This window comes from Pteropus medius, unplaced genomic scaffold (genome assembly GCF_902729225.1).
Source record: "Pteropus medius unplaced genomic scaffold, Ma_sr-lr_union100, whole genome shotgun sequence".
NCBI classification, from domain to species: Eukaryota; Metazoa; Chordata; class Mammalia; order Chiroptera; family Pteropodidae; genus Pteropus; species Pteropus medius.
The window spans coordinates 16119853-16137567 of record NW_024354499.1 but is presented as its reverse complement, the minus strand read 5'-3'; the positions used below and the strand labels follow the sequence as shown (position 1 = coordinate 16137567).

Here is a 17715-nt window from a genome sequence, read left to right as displayed (position 1 = left end):
GGATAAGATGGAGCTGGCAGCGCAGAGAAGGGCAGAGGATCAGGCAGAGAGCACTTACTGTGGGAAGCCTCAGTACAAATGTCCTGAGGCTAGAGGGATAAAGCAGAGATTGTCTACTAACAGTTGCTCCTGAATGGGGAAAGACTGCCCCCAAGGGGATACAGAAAAGGTCACAAGTTTGACTTCAATGGTGCAGAGACCAACGGTAGTGGGGGTCCCAAATATTTTGTCCAGCATCTTAGCCAGAACTTTGTGCTAGTTTCCAAATTCTGTCTAAAATCTAAGATTCAAATATTACCTCAAATAACTTTCCCTCCTGAGACTAAGGTAGTGGTCCAGGGCTGACGGCCTCAGTGGGCACAGCAAAGGATGAGGGCGATAACGGCGGCCCATACTGGTGCTTTGCACACAGGAGGAAGAGGGCCCGCAGTTTGAAGATGAGTTCGTGCGCAGACAGAGGGGATTCCATAAACATGGGCAAGAAGCACAAAGGCTACATACATGCTCTTTAACGACCTCCAAGTAGTAGGGGTTAGCTGGGGTTAGCATTAGTTTCCTCACCTGTAAAACGGGGACAATAAAAATTCTCTGTTCCTTACTGTTCCTACAGCAATACACCTTACAGGTAAAGAAGACAAAGTTTTTAATTTCAGTCAAAGTCCTTGTTAGTCAACCAAGATTGTGGGGGTCTCTGCAGGTCACACTCGTATGTGCGGGATCAGGCTCGATCTGGACAAAGCACGCCATCCAATACCGCAAAGTGCCAGACAACGTCTAGGGCTGGGGGTTCTAAACTTGGAGTCCCGGACCCTCGGAAGTCTCTAGGATAGACTTCAGAGGGCGCTGAGGGCCCATGTGCGTTTCCCTTGGGAGTGAGTCTAGAGAAGTCATTTCCAAAAAGACGTCTCCAAAAGAGCCCTGAGGTCTCGTCTATTGCCACATTTCTTACTGTTGGGAGAAACAACAGGGTCAGGTATTGCCCGCCTCCGAAACACGGACAGACAGAAAGACCTCCAGAATTCAACCAGCGTCGGCTTCTCCCGTCACAGTGGCCAACGCACCAAAGCCCGTCGCGGGCGATTTGCGTACGGGTCGCGGAGCCTTGTAGGGCTGGTAGTCCACGCCGGGGCGCGGCTTCGGGCTCCCCAAGCCACAGAACTGCATTTCCCAGCGAGGCCCGCGCCGGCGCCGGCCGTGTGCGTGAACACCAGACTTCCGGAAGAACCAGGGGCGGGTCCGTGGCGGAGGCAGGAGGCAGGCGCCGGGATGCAGCGCCCTGGGCCCTTCAGCACCCTCTACGGGCGGGTCCTGGCCCCACTGCCCGGGCGGGCCGGGGGCGCGGCCTCGGGTGGAGGCGGGAACAGTTGGGGCGTCCCGGGCTCCCACGTGCAGTCTCCTGGTTGCGCTCAGTCCGGCACCCGCGGCGTCGCTGGCGGAACAAGCACCAGCGGCTGGGAAGCCAGAAGCGGCTTCCCAGCCCCCTCCGCGATGTCCAAGGCCGAGGAGGCCAAGAAGCTGGCGGGCCGCGCGGCGGTGGAGAACCACGTGAGGGTGAGCAGCTCCGGGCGTGGGGCGCCTGGACTCGGCGTGATGGGCTCGTGCCGCGCGCTCTGGACACTGCTGGGGCGCGCTTAGTTCCTGCGAGGAAGTAAGTGGCGTGAGAGAGGAGAGAGTGCGCACGTGACCCAGGTTAGAATCCCTTGTTCCTTGTCATTTAAAAGCTGTTTCGATGTTGAGATCAGTTGGGGACGAGTCCCCTAAGTTGAGCTTTCTAAATACTCCGTGTCTGGCCGGATAACAGTTTCTAAAGTGGAGCCTGGGTGGTGTCTGATGTTGAGTGGGAATGGAAGGGACTTGCCATGTGTTTTCCTTATCAACAAATGGAAACTGATGCGTTCTTGGGTTGCGGAGAGGTCTTCTCTTAACTTTCCTGGGAAACCGGTGAAGAGCTGGCTTGAAAATTGCTTTGAAATTTCACTCTAAGTAGGAATCTTGGCGCGCGCCTGCTCCTGAGTGTACTCGCCAAGGGGAAGTGGAGACAGTTGCAGGGGGAAGACTCGATCTTTCAACCTTTCTTTGACAGGGCTGGGTGGACACTTGAAGTCTGAAGGATGCTGTTCTTAAAGGTCGAGGTGCCGAGATGTTTAGCTGTTACTCGGTGAGGTTGTGGCCCCACTTGTTTGTTTAGTGGTGAGTGTGATGCTGGTAGTGTAGCCTTTTGACCTGAGTGGATTTACTGTTGCCAGTCAGGTTACTTATCTAAATGATAGTATTTTGGTAGCCAGGTGGAGTTTCTTTGGCTTTTTGTCTTTCTTTTCTGCTTCTTGGAAAATGAGATCAGAGTCCCTTTTCTCTAATGATAGTTCATTACATTTAATAATGCCTTACAAAGTTATTTTGCATAGATCGATGATGTTTGAGCTCCAAACATCCTGGTTATGTGGGAGGGGCCTGTTTGGTAAACGGTGGCTCAGCATGTTCTGGAGGACTAGCCAAGAATCCTCAGAACCCGAACCCAGTGACTCCTATCCCAGTGCCCTTCCACCAGTTTCACCGCTGCCCTGTTCTGGTGTAACTTGTTCCAGGTCTGGTTAACAGTAGGATTTTCTGTGGGAATTCACAGATAATGTAAAATGTGTAGTCTACTTCTACTTTTCGGGTTCAGTGCCTCAGCTGCAAAATTGGGACGATAAACTGAAATTTCAAAATGCTTGATTAGAGAATAGCTAATGAACAGGTTAAATGAAGTTATACAATAAGAAAAGCCCTATATTTTAGTTTTCCAATTTACCTATTTACATTAATATTTGGTGGTACATATTTCCCTGATCTTTGTTTTATAATTACGTATTTGGTTAAATAAAAATCTGAAAGCCCGCACCTCAGGCTAGAGCCCCAAAACCCTGGATTCCAGCCACAGTATTCCATGAAGTTACGAGGTGATCCCAGGGAGATCTCCACTGGTCTTTTGGAGGCACCTCACCCCAATCTGAGTTGCACCTACTTTCCCTACCCAACTTCTTTTCTAAGTTGCCAGCACTAGTTGAATTTTATATTCTTTTGCTGTTTAACATTGATTTGTTCATATCATTTGTTTGCCAGGTATTTACTGAGTGCCTGGTGGTGTCAGAGCAGTTGTTGTGATTGCCAGAAATGTGGCTAAAGAGAGGAAGAGGAGAGTTGGGTCCTGGATACTTTGCAAGCAGGATAACTCATTCACATCCACACATTTATTGCACACATTTATGTACATAATTATTAAGGCTTAGCTCGCCTTTCCAGGGGGTCTTCTTTGCCCCATCTAAGGCCACATGGTTTCCTCTAGCACATTGTGACTTAAAGTCATTTACTCACTTTTGTAAGTTTATTGAGGTAGGTTATATGCTAAGTCTTGTTGGTTCCATCTTTGGAATGTTTTTAGAGCTGACCCTTCCCTTTGACTTAACAACTTTCCCAGTTTAGGCTTTCCACAGGGCCAGAGGATAGCAGTTTCCCTTATCTTGTCCCCTCTGTTGACCCCCAAGTGATGCATTATCTTCCGAAGCTCTCATCTGCTCTTGTCACAGTGGCCCTCATGTGGCCTCATCCTAATCTCCATGTAACACATTTGAAGCATCTGTCACATCTAGGTACCAAGCTAGGTAGAGATGATACACAGAAAAGAGGCTCTAGTTCTTGTCCTGAAGCCCACAGTTTCATTTTCTTCTGTGCTTCATTCTCCCACAGGTACCAGAACATTGGAAAAGGCAGGCTACTGGCCAGTGATTTGTGTTTTAACATTACTATCTTCGACCTAGAATGCTCTTTCTTGTCTTCTGCCTTTACCTGTTAAAATCATATATGTTCTTCAGGGTTTGGTTCAAAGGCCATTTCTTTCTTTCAGTTTTTTTCCTTTGCCTCATGAAAGGAGGACAAATTTTCTTCAAGCTTGTAGTGCTTTATACCTCTTAGGCACCTTATGCAGGTGTCTTATGTTCTAGTCATCGCTGTTTTGTCTCTCCCAGCTCCCTAAAGGGTAAGCTCCAGGATAGTAGATAACTTTTATTTTCATCCAGTATTGGTCACAATAGGGCCTGCCTAGTAGATGTTCACTGAATTGTGTGGAGTGTGGATACAAGTATGGAGGTTCTGGGATTATTGGTAGGTTGAATCTCTGGGGTATATGTCCAGTTCCCTAGCGCATTGGTGCTCCAATGTGGTAACCATTTGAAGAAATATTTCCAAGGTTACCCAATGGACAAGGTAAGTTCTGATGCTGCACATGTGAAATGACCAGAAGCAGCGGCCTGCTCCTCCAGTGGAGCCTGCTTGGCAGCCTTCTGCTGTTGGGCCATCTTGTAGTCACCCGTTGGCCACCTCTCTTTGGCTTTGGCTGGGACAGTGATTCCTGGGCCAGTCATTTAATTCCAGGGCCACATGACATGGTTGAAGAACTTTGGGCCTAGCAGCTTCCTGCATTTCATGGCCTCCTCCAAAAGCCAGGGGAGTGTACTGTGCAAATAGTCACATCTATAAATTGACTTTTTCTTCTCTTTCTCCTTGATTCAAACTGGCTTGGGCTAACTTGTTTCTTTTCTTTCCTTATCTTTCTGTGTTCTGCACGACCACTCCCTTAATCGTTAAACTCTTAGGTCAGCATCAAACAAAGCCTCAGGTCTGTCGACCACAAAAACAGTTTCAGTTAAACTAAAGATAATATCTTATAGTTCTGTACCAAAGAAGGCAGAACGACCCTTGAAACCAGACACTTGAAACCAGACAGAACTACGCCATGACTGACATCAGGACCTGATGCAATGGTTAACTGCTTTCTACCCTAGTCCCGACCAATCAGTAGAGCCCACAAACCCAGCTCCCTTAGCTACCATGACTGATGAGTTTTGCCCTGTATAACTTATCCCTTAGAGGCCATCAGAGAGCCAGATCTTTGAGCTCTAGCTCACCTGTGTCTGCAAACTTGGTGCCATTTCCCTAAATAAACTTCTACTTTCTTTGCTGCAAACCCCTGTCCGTGTCTCTTTTGGCTTTGACGTGCAGGCAAAGCGAACTCCTCGACTCGAGTTCAGTAACAGGAGGAGCTTTGCACAGAGCTTGTCTGACTCATCTAGTTCATTTGTGTGACATGAATGTATAGCTGAACGTGATAATGAGGAAGCTGGCAGTTAAATTACTGTACAGCTAGAGCTCTCAGCTTCAGGTGAGATTGAGCCTACGTAGGCATAAATAAGTCAAGATATTTATTTTCTAATACTTGAAGATTTTTGCATTTTCTGATATTCAGTTATTTTGCATGTTTTGTGTTGTACCATTATGAAGACCTTGCTATTGAGGTTTGCCCAGGTAGCTAAATGACTATTGGATGCTTTGCCTTCTTGAGGGCATTGTCGCAGGTGGAATCCTGACCTAACACGAGCTCTATTTTGGAATGATGAGCTAGTAAGTTATTTATATCATGTCAGGAATACAGAGGTTGACGGTTTAAGCTTCTGTAGATAGGAGACACCCAGCTGGAAGTGGGGACATTAGCTTTTTATTTCTTTTTTGTAATTCTCTCCAACTGTTGGTCATTCTTTCCAGTCTTTTCTAGATTGATGTGTTGTCCATTTTGAGGAGGGTGGAACAGAGGCTGGATTTGGGTATTCCTCTGGCCTTTGTTTTGTGGAGAGTGAGTGGTGATGCCTCTTTGTCCTGAGGGGCTTCCAGACCTTTTTTTTCCCTCCTAGGAAGAAAGTTTCACTATGGCTTCTCTTGCCAAATGAGTTCATTGTTAATTAGTCGCTGAAACTCTTGAGACATTTGAATGAAATGATGTTTCAGCAAAATGAACTTGGGGAAGTTGCTTATTCAAAGTGAGATTCTGTAGGGAGGTGATTGATATTGTTAAAAGATGATTTTTTTGAAAGCTAAAATCATGATGCTTATACATATATAAACATGTATCAAAGATTTTATTTAATTCATTAAATTAATGAGAGAACTGGAAAAGATGTTATAACCTGTTCACAGGTAAAACCAAAGAACCATAAATTTATATGCAATCAAAAAGTGTTAAGTAAAATAAATTTACAAGATTTATAGGTTAATAATCAGATGGATCTCACAAAATATAATTAATTTGCAGTTCTGTGGACAAGAATTATTTGTATTATTAGTGGTTTTCTACAAGTTAAAGTCTGTCTTTACAGAGTTGCAAAATGGCCTAGTCAAGGCAAAGGCGCACACACCTGTAGGATCAGATAATACAGGACCTGCAGGCTCCTGCATTCCACTGAGGGAACATCCCGTAATATCTTTTGCTCATTTCTAAATTTTAAATTTTTCCGTGCAATGTTGAATTCATCTCTGAAATGGGGATAATGGGTCTTGATGTCACAAGGGCTTATTGTGAGTTTCGACTTGTATTAACATTTATAAATCTTCATGGAAGGTGCTTAATAAATGGTAGCTGCTGCTTGGGTTTTTAGCTATTTTGCCTTAGACTGACAGGAAATTGTTGCCAGGAAGTTGCTTAGACACTGAGCTCCACATTAGTTCCTGAGTATGTGTACCCTGACCTTGTTGTGCTGTTTGTGGTCTAACTGACCTTGGCTGGGCCCCTACTGTGCCCTGGTACACTCATAGGTACCTTCTCTTTTTCTTAAGAAGGCCAGCTCAGTAGTGTGATGCCTGTTTCTTGTTGTTTATACTCAGGAAGTGTTCTGCGTTTATTACAAATCCTTCCTATTGCATGCGAAAACTTTCTCATGTTCTTAACTTAGCCTTTGCTCTTTCCCCACATTCTCTGAGGCAGGCTTATGCACATGGAGACCAGTTGGCATCAGCTGGACAGATGCTGATGTAATTCCCTATTTCGTGGTTACTTCAGACTCTTATCTCTTCTTACTTTGGGGAAAGTCTAGATGGTGGGCTTCATATGTCCCTCAGGTTCCCTGCGATGCCTCCAGCATTAAGTGCATGTGGTCAGTCCCCTGCCTTCTAGATGTTAAGCTTTTATGAAAAGGCACCGAAGCCAGAAACCTCTGCTTTCTTCTCTGGGTACACCAAGGCTCTCTTTTTTTTTCCGGGGGCCTTTCCTTTCTGATCACCCTGCCCAAGAGACTTTCTGTGCTCATCTGTAGGCCATTTTTGGGAGGCCGACTTAAGTTGCTGAACGTTGTAAGTGAGCAAAGCCTTTTGTCTGATAGGATGTAGGGAGTGTAAACATTAGACAACAGGCCCAAAATGGAGTTGCTTATGCCTGATAGACCCCTGCCATCTCTTAAAGGAACGTAATCTGGTAATAACAGGCCCAAAATAGAGTTGCTTATGCTGAGTTTTGTTTCTTTCTCTCCTTTTTTGGCAGAATAACCAGGTGCTGGGAATTGGAAGCGGGTCTACAATTGTCCACGCTGTGCAGCGAATAGGTGTGTCCCTGGGCTGGCTGTCTACTGCATGTTCTGTGGGTGGTGGAGCGAGGGTGAAGAGAGGGAGGAGGTGGGGCACAGGTTGGGCAGCTATCCTGCTTGGCTCCAGCAGTGTGGAATGTGGGAGAGGGGCTGCTTGCCTGAAGTCAGTTGAATATACCTGCTCTTCTCTTAGAGGGATGCTTGGGCCTCTTCAACCACCTTTGGAGGTTGCCCTGGCTTTGTTTACTCTGCTCAGCTGTGGGGGATGGGAAGAGTAGACTTAGAGTGAGGTCTCAATAGAATTTTAATCATCATCAGTGATACTGTATATGTAGTTGCAAGGACGCTGAGGTAAGCCTTCTGAAGCTTGTGGGTTCCTTAGGCGATCACAGGCAAAGCAATCAAGGTCAGTACAGGCTTGACCCTGGAGTGAATGGGCAGTTGCCAGCTGGGCTGGTTCCTGTAGGGTTTCTCTGTGCTTAGGAAAGGCTCAGGAATCATCAGCCCCTATGGCTGCTCAACAGGTTTTATTGCCCTGCTCTTGCTTGTTAAGAACAAAGCCCAGAGAAAAGGCTTGCCTGAGTGCTAACCTCTTCTAGTTGCCAAGGGGTAGTGCTCAGCGCACAAAGCCCAGGAAAGCTTTGTCTTTAAGGGGTGGTTGTGGTGTGGTGTGTGGCGTGATGGCTTCTGAAAGCCTTCTCATTGGCCTAGCAGAGACTTTAGTGTGGCACACGTTTCTGCCTTAGCTCTGAGTGTGTGGAGGATTTTAAAGCACAGGAATTACTGCAGATTTCATAGTGACATCTAAACCTCACAATATGCATGCATACACAGTGATTAAAAAGACTTAAATTTTAGCAAGACTGTGTTTTTCTTAAGACTTTTTTTTTAAATCAAGTTTTCCTGAAAGGTAGAAGTCTAAAAGTGAATAAACTCCCTTTAACAACCCTCTGGGTTCTAAAAATGATTCTGTTTTTTTACTAAATGTAAAAGTTGAGTTCTAGCATTTCCCTGTAAACAGCAATATAGGGAAGGAGTTAAGACTGAAGATCATATTGCAGTTCTGCCACTTGTTAGCTGTGCAACTACCAGTTACTTTACCTCTCTGGGCCTCAGTTTCCTCATCTGTAAAATGGGGATAATAATTGTAACTTACCTTTGAGTTAGGATTAAAAGAGTTCATATGTACAAAGATCTTTGAATATCGCCAGGCACATAATAATAGCAAACACTGACATTGTTCTTTCTGTAGTTAGTACTTACCTCCTTGAGCTTTCTAGTGTCCCTGTATTGTGATGTGCGACGTATTTCTATCAACTTTTTCACCAAGAGTGGGGACACAGAATGAAAGCTGTCCAAGGGGGGTAGGCCTTTCCTTTGCTGTTGAGTTTGAACAAATGTGTACACGACAAGAAAAATAAAATGAGAGTGAAAATCCACCCATATGGCTTTTGTTCTCCACAGCTGAAAGAGTGAAACAAGAGAATCTGAACCTCGTCTGTATTCCAACTTCCTTCCAGGTATGTCCTGCTTTCCATTCTGTATCTTGGCAGTTGCTGCTGAATCTTCTGGGTCCCCAAGGACACAGAAGTGTGGCTCGGGGTTGTGCACCAGAGTTGTTCTAGATGAGAAGAGAGCCAGAGCAGGAGAATAATCTCTCTTTTGTTTTTAAAATTTTTTAAATAAATTTATTTATTTATTTTAATTAGTTTCAAGTATACAGTACATTGGTTAGACATTTATAAGTTCATGAAAGAAAGGATCCCCCCAATTTCTCCTTCTCTCCTCTGGTTTTCTACCTAGCCAATATATTAATGCTAACTATTTCCCTATGCCATGTTCCCCATCTCCATGACCATCCATCCATCAAGGACTAATTTGTATTCCTTTAACCCTTCACCCCATTCACCAAGCCTTCTAATCTCCCCTCTCCTCTGTCACCAAATTGTCCACTGTGTTTGTGAGTCTTTTTGATTAGTTTGTTCTTTTTGTTCCTCAGATTCCACATAGAAGTGAAATCATGTGGTATTTATCTTTGTCTGACTTATTTCACTCAGCATAATAACCTCTAGGTCTATCCATGTCGTTGCAAATGGTAGAATTTCATTTTTTAATGACTGAGTAATATTCCATTTTATATATGAACCATAATTTCTTTATCCAGTCGTCTGCTGATGGGCATTTGGGTTGCTTCCATATCTTGGCTATTGTAAATTGTGCTGCCATGAATATCGGGGTGCATAGATCTTTACGAATTATTGTTTTGGTTTACTTTGGATAAATACCTAGAAGTGCAATTGCTGGGTGAGAATATTCTCTTTACTGAGGACTACTCCTTAGACATGTGGTTTTAGATGCATTCATTTATTCACTCAGTGACTAGTTCCGTGTCTCTTGTGTTAGGCGCAATGGAATATATAGAAATGATCACATGGTCTCTAAAGAAACGTTATTTCCATTTTTAGATGAAAAAACTGAGGCAAAAGGCATTAAGTGATGTGTCAGTAATGCAGGTACAGTATTTTGAGTTCATGTGTAATGCCATTTCACCATAAAATATTAGGGGCTGTTGGAGGAAAACAGTGGAGCCAGTTAAATATAGGGAAAGCTAAGGGGAAGAGTAGACTTCAGGAAGCTAAAGGAAGAGTAGACTTCAGGAAGGGAAGGGAGAGAGGTGCTCAGATAGAGCCATCTCTGTCCCTCATCTGGCCATTGTGGGAAGGGGTATGTGTATAATCTCTCACTGAATTCATCATGGAGATATTGCAAACTGAGGTAAACGTTGGAATTGCAGGTAGTGGTGCTTCCAATCCTGGAAGCTCAGCCCTGGCAGCCTACAGATAGCTCTGGTGAGGGGAGGGAGCTGTTAAGGGGGCTGAGAGGTTTCTTTTGGGTCTGTCAGAGTAGGGAGTGGAGGAGGGATTTCAGGTAGACAAGATAGGAAATTAGGATGGTGAGAGCTTTCTTGAAGTGAAATCTCTTGTGGGTGGGCACACAGGAGACTGAAGAGAGCACCACAATTTCTGCTTCAGGTTAGAAAATGAGTGGTTTTACATTGCCTCTTTGCTTTTGAAATCCTGCTGTCCTGAGAAGATGCTTTTAAAATTGGTTTCCTTGGTCTTTCGAAAAGCTAAGTGTCTAGTTTTTCCAAGCGACTTGATCATCTAATATTTTTCTTATTTAATAAATTATTTTATATAGGTGTTTATTTTTAATTAAAGCTGTACAGTCATATGCTACATAATGTTTTGGTCAGTGATGGGCCACACACATGATGGTGGTCCCGTAAGATTATAATGGACCCAAAAACTTTCTGTCACCTAGTGATGTTGTAGCCATCATAACTTCGTAGCGCAGCACATTACTCACATGTTTGTGGTGTTGCTAGTAGTATAATAGTATAGTACACACAATCACAGTACAGGCATATCATCTAGGTTTGTGTAAATACATTCTATGTGTTCCCCAACGACGAAGTCACCTAACAGCACATTTCTCAGAATGGATCCTGTTGTTAAGTGACACATGACTATACACACACATGAATTGAAGAATCAAATAATTCAAGTCTTTTTAGGCTAAAAACTCTGCTTGGCCTTGCTTTATCATGGCACCTACACACACACACACACACACATTCCCCTTATTCCCCACCCCTGACTACCACCATTTCTTACTCTTTAGATGGACATACTTTTAAAACTGCATTAGCTGATTCGATATTTGCTCCACTATCTTAAAATGACATGCTTTTATTGTTATTTAATTTTTTTCAATTTTATGTAATAAATCTGCACTGAATGGATGAATGGAAGATAGCATTTGGTCATCTTTTACCACTTTGATCTCATGGTTCACACACACCGTTCTCTCCCAATCTTCCAGTAGTTACATTTTGGTGAGGCTTTACTCAATGTTTACAGAATTATGACCATCCAATTACAACTGAATGGCATAGTGTGCTATGATTACTCCTCTTTACCTGCCCATTATTTTGTTCTCTCAAAAGTTAAGTAAATGTTACCTTTGTTTTTTTCATTTTGCTTGGTTGGCTATATACTCCTTTTTAATTTACCCCTAAGCTCTTCTTACCTGGATTGGAAAATCTCACCTCTTTTTGACACAGTGGATATTCCACTCCGTTAATTTCATCTTCTTGGCCAAGTCTTTTCGGGTGGTTGGAGCTGGTAATGCTTTGGGAGCTGCCCTTGGCTGCTATCTTGGGGCCTCCCTTCACAGCCAGGAAGTTGCCTCTACTTCCTCCTGTTTTGGATCATCCTGTTTCTTGGCCCTGTTCCTCCTCACTCTTCCTCCACACCCTTATGTTTTCTTCAGTTTAGGTGAAGCACATCCTTTAGGTAACTACTCAAGTGCATGGAATGCAAATTTGTTGACACTTTGGATGTTTGAAAATTTCTTTAGCCTCTTTCGAAGTTGGTTATTCGATTCAATAGAGAATTCTGTGTTAAGTAATTTAGAATTTTGAACACATTTCTCTATTGTCTTCTGGTTTTCAATTTGCTGTCGAGCTTGAAGCTATTCTGATTCTTGATCCTCTGTATGAAAACTTTTTTATTTTCTCCGAACTTATTCCCTTTTGTTATCTTTTCTTTGTCTCCAGTGTTCTCAGATTTCACTGTGTTGTGTCTTGGTGTGCATTTATTTTTGTCCACTATGCTGGGTACTTGCTGGGACATTTCATTCTGCAAATTTCACTCTTCAGTTTGGGGAATTTTTTTCTATTAATTTCTTAGATTTTCTGTCTTCTGGTTTCTCTGGTCTTTCTAGGACCCTTGTTGTGTTCTTGGTACCTGTGGACTGTTCTGTCTCTTTGTCTTTTCAGCTTTTTCTTTTTCTAACCTTTCTGTTGAGTATCCTTTGCTCTCATATGTATAAATTTCAAACAAGAACTACATTTTTTCTCTGAAAGTTGTTTTTGTTGTTGTTCTCGTGGGTTCAATTTTTCGATTTCTTCTCTTATCTCTCTGAGGATGTCTTAAGATTTCTTCTTATATGTTTCCTGAAAGTTATTTTTTTATACTTTGTCAGAGGTATAATTTACATACAGTAAAATTATCCTTTTTAGCATATAATTCTGAGTTTTGACAAACAGTCATATAACAACTAGCACAGTCAAAATATTATTAGATTGCTTTGGTCTTTTAAAAATTATATTCCTACTTTTCTTATTCTGATGTTCCTTAGCTGTCTGCTCATTTTGAAGACCGATAGGCCAAGAAACTGAGTGGAAACTAGCTCTCAGGATGGGGGTGGTCTTTGCTCTAGGCCTCCCTGTGAAGCCCCTACGTTGGGAGAACTCCTGGTGTCAGATCATTTGTCTTTCCTCTGGCTGGTCAGATTTTCCAGAGAAGACTGCCCAGTTTCCTCTTGGGAGGGTATGCATGGCTGCCCATGTCCTGGGAGCCAAGCATGTAAGAAGGCTGGAAGATATCTGTCATTATTCTGGATATAAACTTGCTCTTAATTCCCCTGTTTTCAGTGTAGTAGTTGTGGTAGATGAAAAAGGAGTGTGTACAGCATTTTGCAGAATCTTTTTGACTATGATCATGTGGCTTGTTTGCCAGTGGAATGTGACCAAATGGTAGATGTGACAGCAGAGGCTTGGCTCCTCTTGCTGCTGAAACCATTCTGCCATCATGTGAACAAGCCCTGGCTATTCTCATGGCAGATGAGTGGCTGAGGCATGTGAGTGAGGCCATCTGATACCACTCAGCCCAGAAACTTCCCAGTCAGTCCAGGGAATCATGAGAATTAATAAGTGTTTGCTCTTTTAAGCCATTGAGTTTTGGGATGGCTGCTATGCAACAAAATCTTACTTATGGAGTACCACCATCTTCAGCTGTGCCTGGCAGCCTGGTCCTGAGACCTACTGTCTGTCCTTCTCCAGAGAATAAACATACTGCTCTGGGACTAGTAGAGAAGGATATGGAGATGTAACAGGTTCCCAAGTAGCCTTTCAACCAGTCTTTCTTTTTTTACTCCCACCATCATGTCCGTTTCCTGAAGTTCACGGTGCCTGAGTCTGAACCTTTTGGAAGGGTCTGTGCTGTTTATTTGGTTGCTTCTTAGCTTTCCCCAATACTGGCTTAGGATTTATCTTCCTCATTTCTGCTATTTACCATTGTGCACCAGTTTTTGCTGTTTTCTCTTTTTTTTTGGTTTATGCCTTTAAGAAAAATTCCTTTATTATAGTTTTACAGAGGTTTTGGGAAAGCTGAGTCAAATACAGGTGTTCATATTGCTCTCTTTAATTGGAAATTTGATCTTTTGTTCTTAAGATAGCGTCATCCTCTTAATCCACCTATGTTTTAAGTTGATAATTAACAAGTGTCCCCAAACTGGAAAATGCTAGTTGATTCTAATTAATTAGATGGAAGAGTCGTTCACAGTTCACAGGGCTTTTAAAAATTCACTTGTTCATTTACTTTCTTGTTTCTGTTTTTTTCCTCCTCAAACCCAAACTTTTGTGTTAAGTTGAGCCAGATGTAGTCTCCTGAAATGATTGAAAAGAAATTGAAATATTTTGTGCCCTACCTTTTACACAAGTAAACTTATAGGAATTTAAAGGATTTGTAAAAATTTTCCCTTTAAAGTTAAGCTTTTGGAAGAGGAGAATTTAAAAAACGCATTTGAAAGTAAGTCAGATCTGGTCTAAGCCAAAAATAGCTATTTTTTTGTTCACGCTGGCCTTCAGCCCCCTTGGGTTAGGTGGTAGGAAGGAAGATGTTTTCATATTTTTTTGTGGAATTGATGAAAAGCAGAAGGACCGCTAGCCTGACTGTGCCGCTGTCTTTAAGCACAGGAGGCATTTGGAGGCACCAGCTGTGGGATTGCGGGTCAGAAGACATTGCCTCCTGTCCTTTTTTATAAGCACAAGCTAATCATTAGCTTTTCTGCTCCCTGCACTTTCTAGAGCTGGAAGGGGCTGACAGGTGTTTGCTCTACTTCCTCAGGAGATGAGAACCCCCTAGCTTGTGAGCTCAGCGTGTCTGGTGCCCAGTAGATGCTGATCTCAGTCATGCATAGAGGCTACATTCGTGCTGACAGAGCCAGTGGTGGGTCGGTACTCCCATGACAGGGCCGTTGTGCTGAATTCAGTGTCATAATTTCCTAGGGCTGCTATAACAAGGCACTGCAAACTGAGTGGCTAAAAAACCAGAAATTTATCGTCTCAGTTCTGGAGGCTGGCAATCCGAGATCAAGGATTTGGCAAGGTTGATTCCTTCGAAGGCTGTGAGGGAGAATGTGTTCTGTTTCTTTGTCCTACCTTCTGGTGGTTTGCTGGCAATCTTTGGCATTGCTTGGCTTGTAGGTGCAGCGCCCTGGTTTCTGCCTTCATGTCCACATGGTCTCTTGTCCAAATTTCCCCTTATAAGTACACCAGTCCTATTGGATTAGGGCCCACCCTAACGATGTCACTTTAACTTGGTTACCTCTGTAAAGACCTTGTCTCCAAATAAGGTCACACTCTGGGGTCCTGGGAGTTAGAACTTGAACATATCTTTTTTTTAGGGAAACACAGTTTAACCCCTAACACTCAGGAAGGATGACTCCCATGCTATTTGTGAGCATGACTTCTCTGTGTGGGCAGGGCCACTCGCAGGGGGCTCTGGGGGAGTCCAATCAAAGGTGGGGAGAAGGGAGTGTTGGAGGACTTGCTGATGGAAGCACGCTTTAAGGGAAAGGGTCTCAACCCAGTGGGATCTTGCAGTCATTGTACAGGGTCGTCCTCTGTGTTGTGAATGGGATACATACCGTTTAAGGCTTATACAGATCCTGTGCTCATATTACTACTGGTTATTGTCTGGGGAGGTGAGACTTGGGTGGGAAAGGGGATTACAGTAGGTCTAGCTGCGTGACGTAGACAACACTTACCTATAGGCCCCTCTCATGTTCCAGACTCTGGACAGGTGCTAGGCGGGTTAGTGGTGGTGGTGATGAAGCAGAGTTCACTTGGACATACCAATTGTTGAGAGTATATGTATTTTTTAAGGGAGATGAGGCTCCTCGTACATGGGAGGTGTTATTCATTATCTCCAGTGTCCAGTGTGGTGCCTGACCCTTAGGCACTCTGTGTTTGCTGGATGAATTAATGCTGCATTTATGTGTGTCATTTTTACAAATAATATAGTAGAGAAGAATTAACGATAATGTGCTTTTTAGAGGAAGGAGAGCCCCTCTTTGCCCATGGGATTGAGAAGACTTCCTGGAAAGGACATCCTTTGAGTTAGGTATGAGGTGCTGGAGTTGGGAGAAGGCAGAGCACTTCAGTTAGAGGAGGAATGCCAAGACCTCAAAGAATTCCTCTTAAAATTATCGTTAATAGTATTATTAATAGCATATTATTATGTAAGATGACTTCATTTCCGTTTATAAGCAGGGCTGTCCTCTCTTTTTCTTCTATCATTCTCTCCATATTCCTTTTTTCTTAATTGCATTCCTAGTCCCTAGACAAGACAGGAAAGCAGGAGACAGTATTTCTGGTCCTCGATCTGTTCCTAACTTATCACTGTGTGACCTCCCTCAGCATCTATTCCTTAACACGGGTTTACACTAAGTGGCTCCTTTTTGATTGATCTCACAGTGATCAGTTATTTACTCACCTGTTGGTTTAATATGATGCTAACTGCTGTAGGGTAACAAGAGTATGTAAAATGTGGTGTCTTGTGCGCTGATTATAGCTTAGGTGGACAATAGGGCATCCTCATGAAACAGTAACAGTGTCAGGTGGTGCTTTGAACTTAAGAAATGTTCAGTTAAAATGATATGTTTACACAGGACTTTTCTCGTAGGAATCATCATAGAGGAGTCTGCTGACATCCAGTTTTCATTAATATATTTCAACTCAATTCAGTACTGTTTCTAAAGTAGATAAAATTAGTAAGATCATGGTATATCACACCGTTTTATTTGCATGATAGAATATCACACTGAACTATATGCAGTTCTTATCATTTTTCTAACACCTTCTGTGTTAGATATTTATCACTGTGGAACAAATTACCCTTAAACTTAGACGTTTGAAACAATAACTGTCTTATTTCATGGTTTCCAAGAGTCAGGAATCTGGAGTGGTTTAGTTGAGTGGTTCTGGCTTTGGGTCTCTTGTGAGGTTGCCCGGGCCTCAGTTGAAGGATCTGCTTCCAAGCTCAGCCACCTGGGTGTTTGCAGGCCTCAGTTTGTCACAGGCAATTGAGTAGAAGGCCTGTGCCCAGGGCTGCCTCAGTGTCTTCAGGACATAGCAGCTGGTTTCCCCTGGAGTGTGTGATATGAGAGGCTGAGGGAGAGGAGAAAAGGAAGAAGGGAAAGATTACTTGAGCATGCTTCACCCTTAGTCCTCTACCCTAAGTGACATTCTGTATGAACTGATCTCTGAAGTATCATGCCATCTCCCCTGCTGTGTGCCATTGGTCACAGACCAACCCTGGGACATTGTGGGCAGGAATACCCAAAGGCACGATTACCAGGAGGAGGGGCTCATTGGGGATCACCTTGGAGGCTGCCTTCCAGATAGCTCTTCTAAGTGTTTTATAGTCTTCAAGGTCTGGAATTATGGTGGTTTCTCTAGTACCACTTTTGGAGAAATCTAGAACTTCAAAATAATCCAGCACTACCATTTTAATGATTGTTTTCTCTTCATTATATATATTATATATATTTTGTTTTCTTTTCATTATATATATTTTGTTCTTCAATAAGAAAAAAATCATGTTTTTTTTTTTTTTAACTTGATTTTTTCTGTCAGCGTTTTATTTTAGCCTTTTATCATGGAAAATTTCAAACTTCAAAAAGGATAATGAACAATATAATGAACTTCCATCACCCAATTTGAACAATGATTACTTAATGACCAATTAATTTTGTTTTATCTGTATACCATTCTTTTCCACCTTGTTTATTTTGAAACAAATCCCAGTCATAGTATAACTCATTGATATATTTCATTATGTCTCTGAAAAATAGGGAGACTTAAACATCTCAGCAATACTAAAAAACATAACGATAATCTTTAATAGTGTCAAATAAAAATCCAGAGTTTAAATTTCCCCTCTTATCCTTAAAAGTATTTTTTACAGTTTGTTTGAATCAGAGTTCAAAATAAAGGCTGTATATATTGCAAATCCCAGGTCTTTGTATTTTATTCTTAGCGTTGAGGATTTTGGATTTGAGGAATTACATTGGTCATTTTGTCCATCTCCATCTTTTGGTAGATGGAAAACTTGCCAGGGGTCATGTGGCTGGTTCATTTAAGGTAGAACCCAGACCTTCTGATTCTTAATCTCAGGTGCTTTTCACTGTGAGCAGAAAT

The 17715-nt window shown here is 42.8% G+C and overlaps 1 protein-coding gene across 1 annotated transcript in view; it reads left to right on the top strand.

Moving 5' to 3' along the window:
- Window positions 1-1228: 1228 nt before the first annotated feature.
- The window catches only part of RPIA (ribose 5-phosphate isomerase A), a 32614-nt gene continuing 16127 nt past the window's right edge, over window positions 1229-17715 (top strand). Inside the window, exons 1-3 of the mRNA XM_039852774.1 lie at window positions 1229-1551; window positions 7343-7403; window positions 8850-8905. Coding sequence (XP_039708708.1) covers window positions 1267-1551; window positions 7343-7403; window positions 8850-8905 — 402 coding nt within the window. The 5' untranslated portion in view covers window positions 1229-1266. The remainder of the gene's footprint in view (window positions 1552-7342; window positions 7404-8849; window positions 8906-17715) is intronic.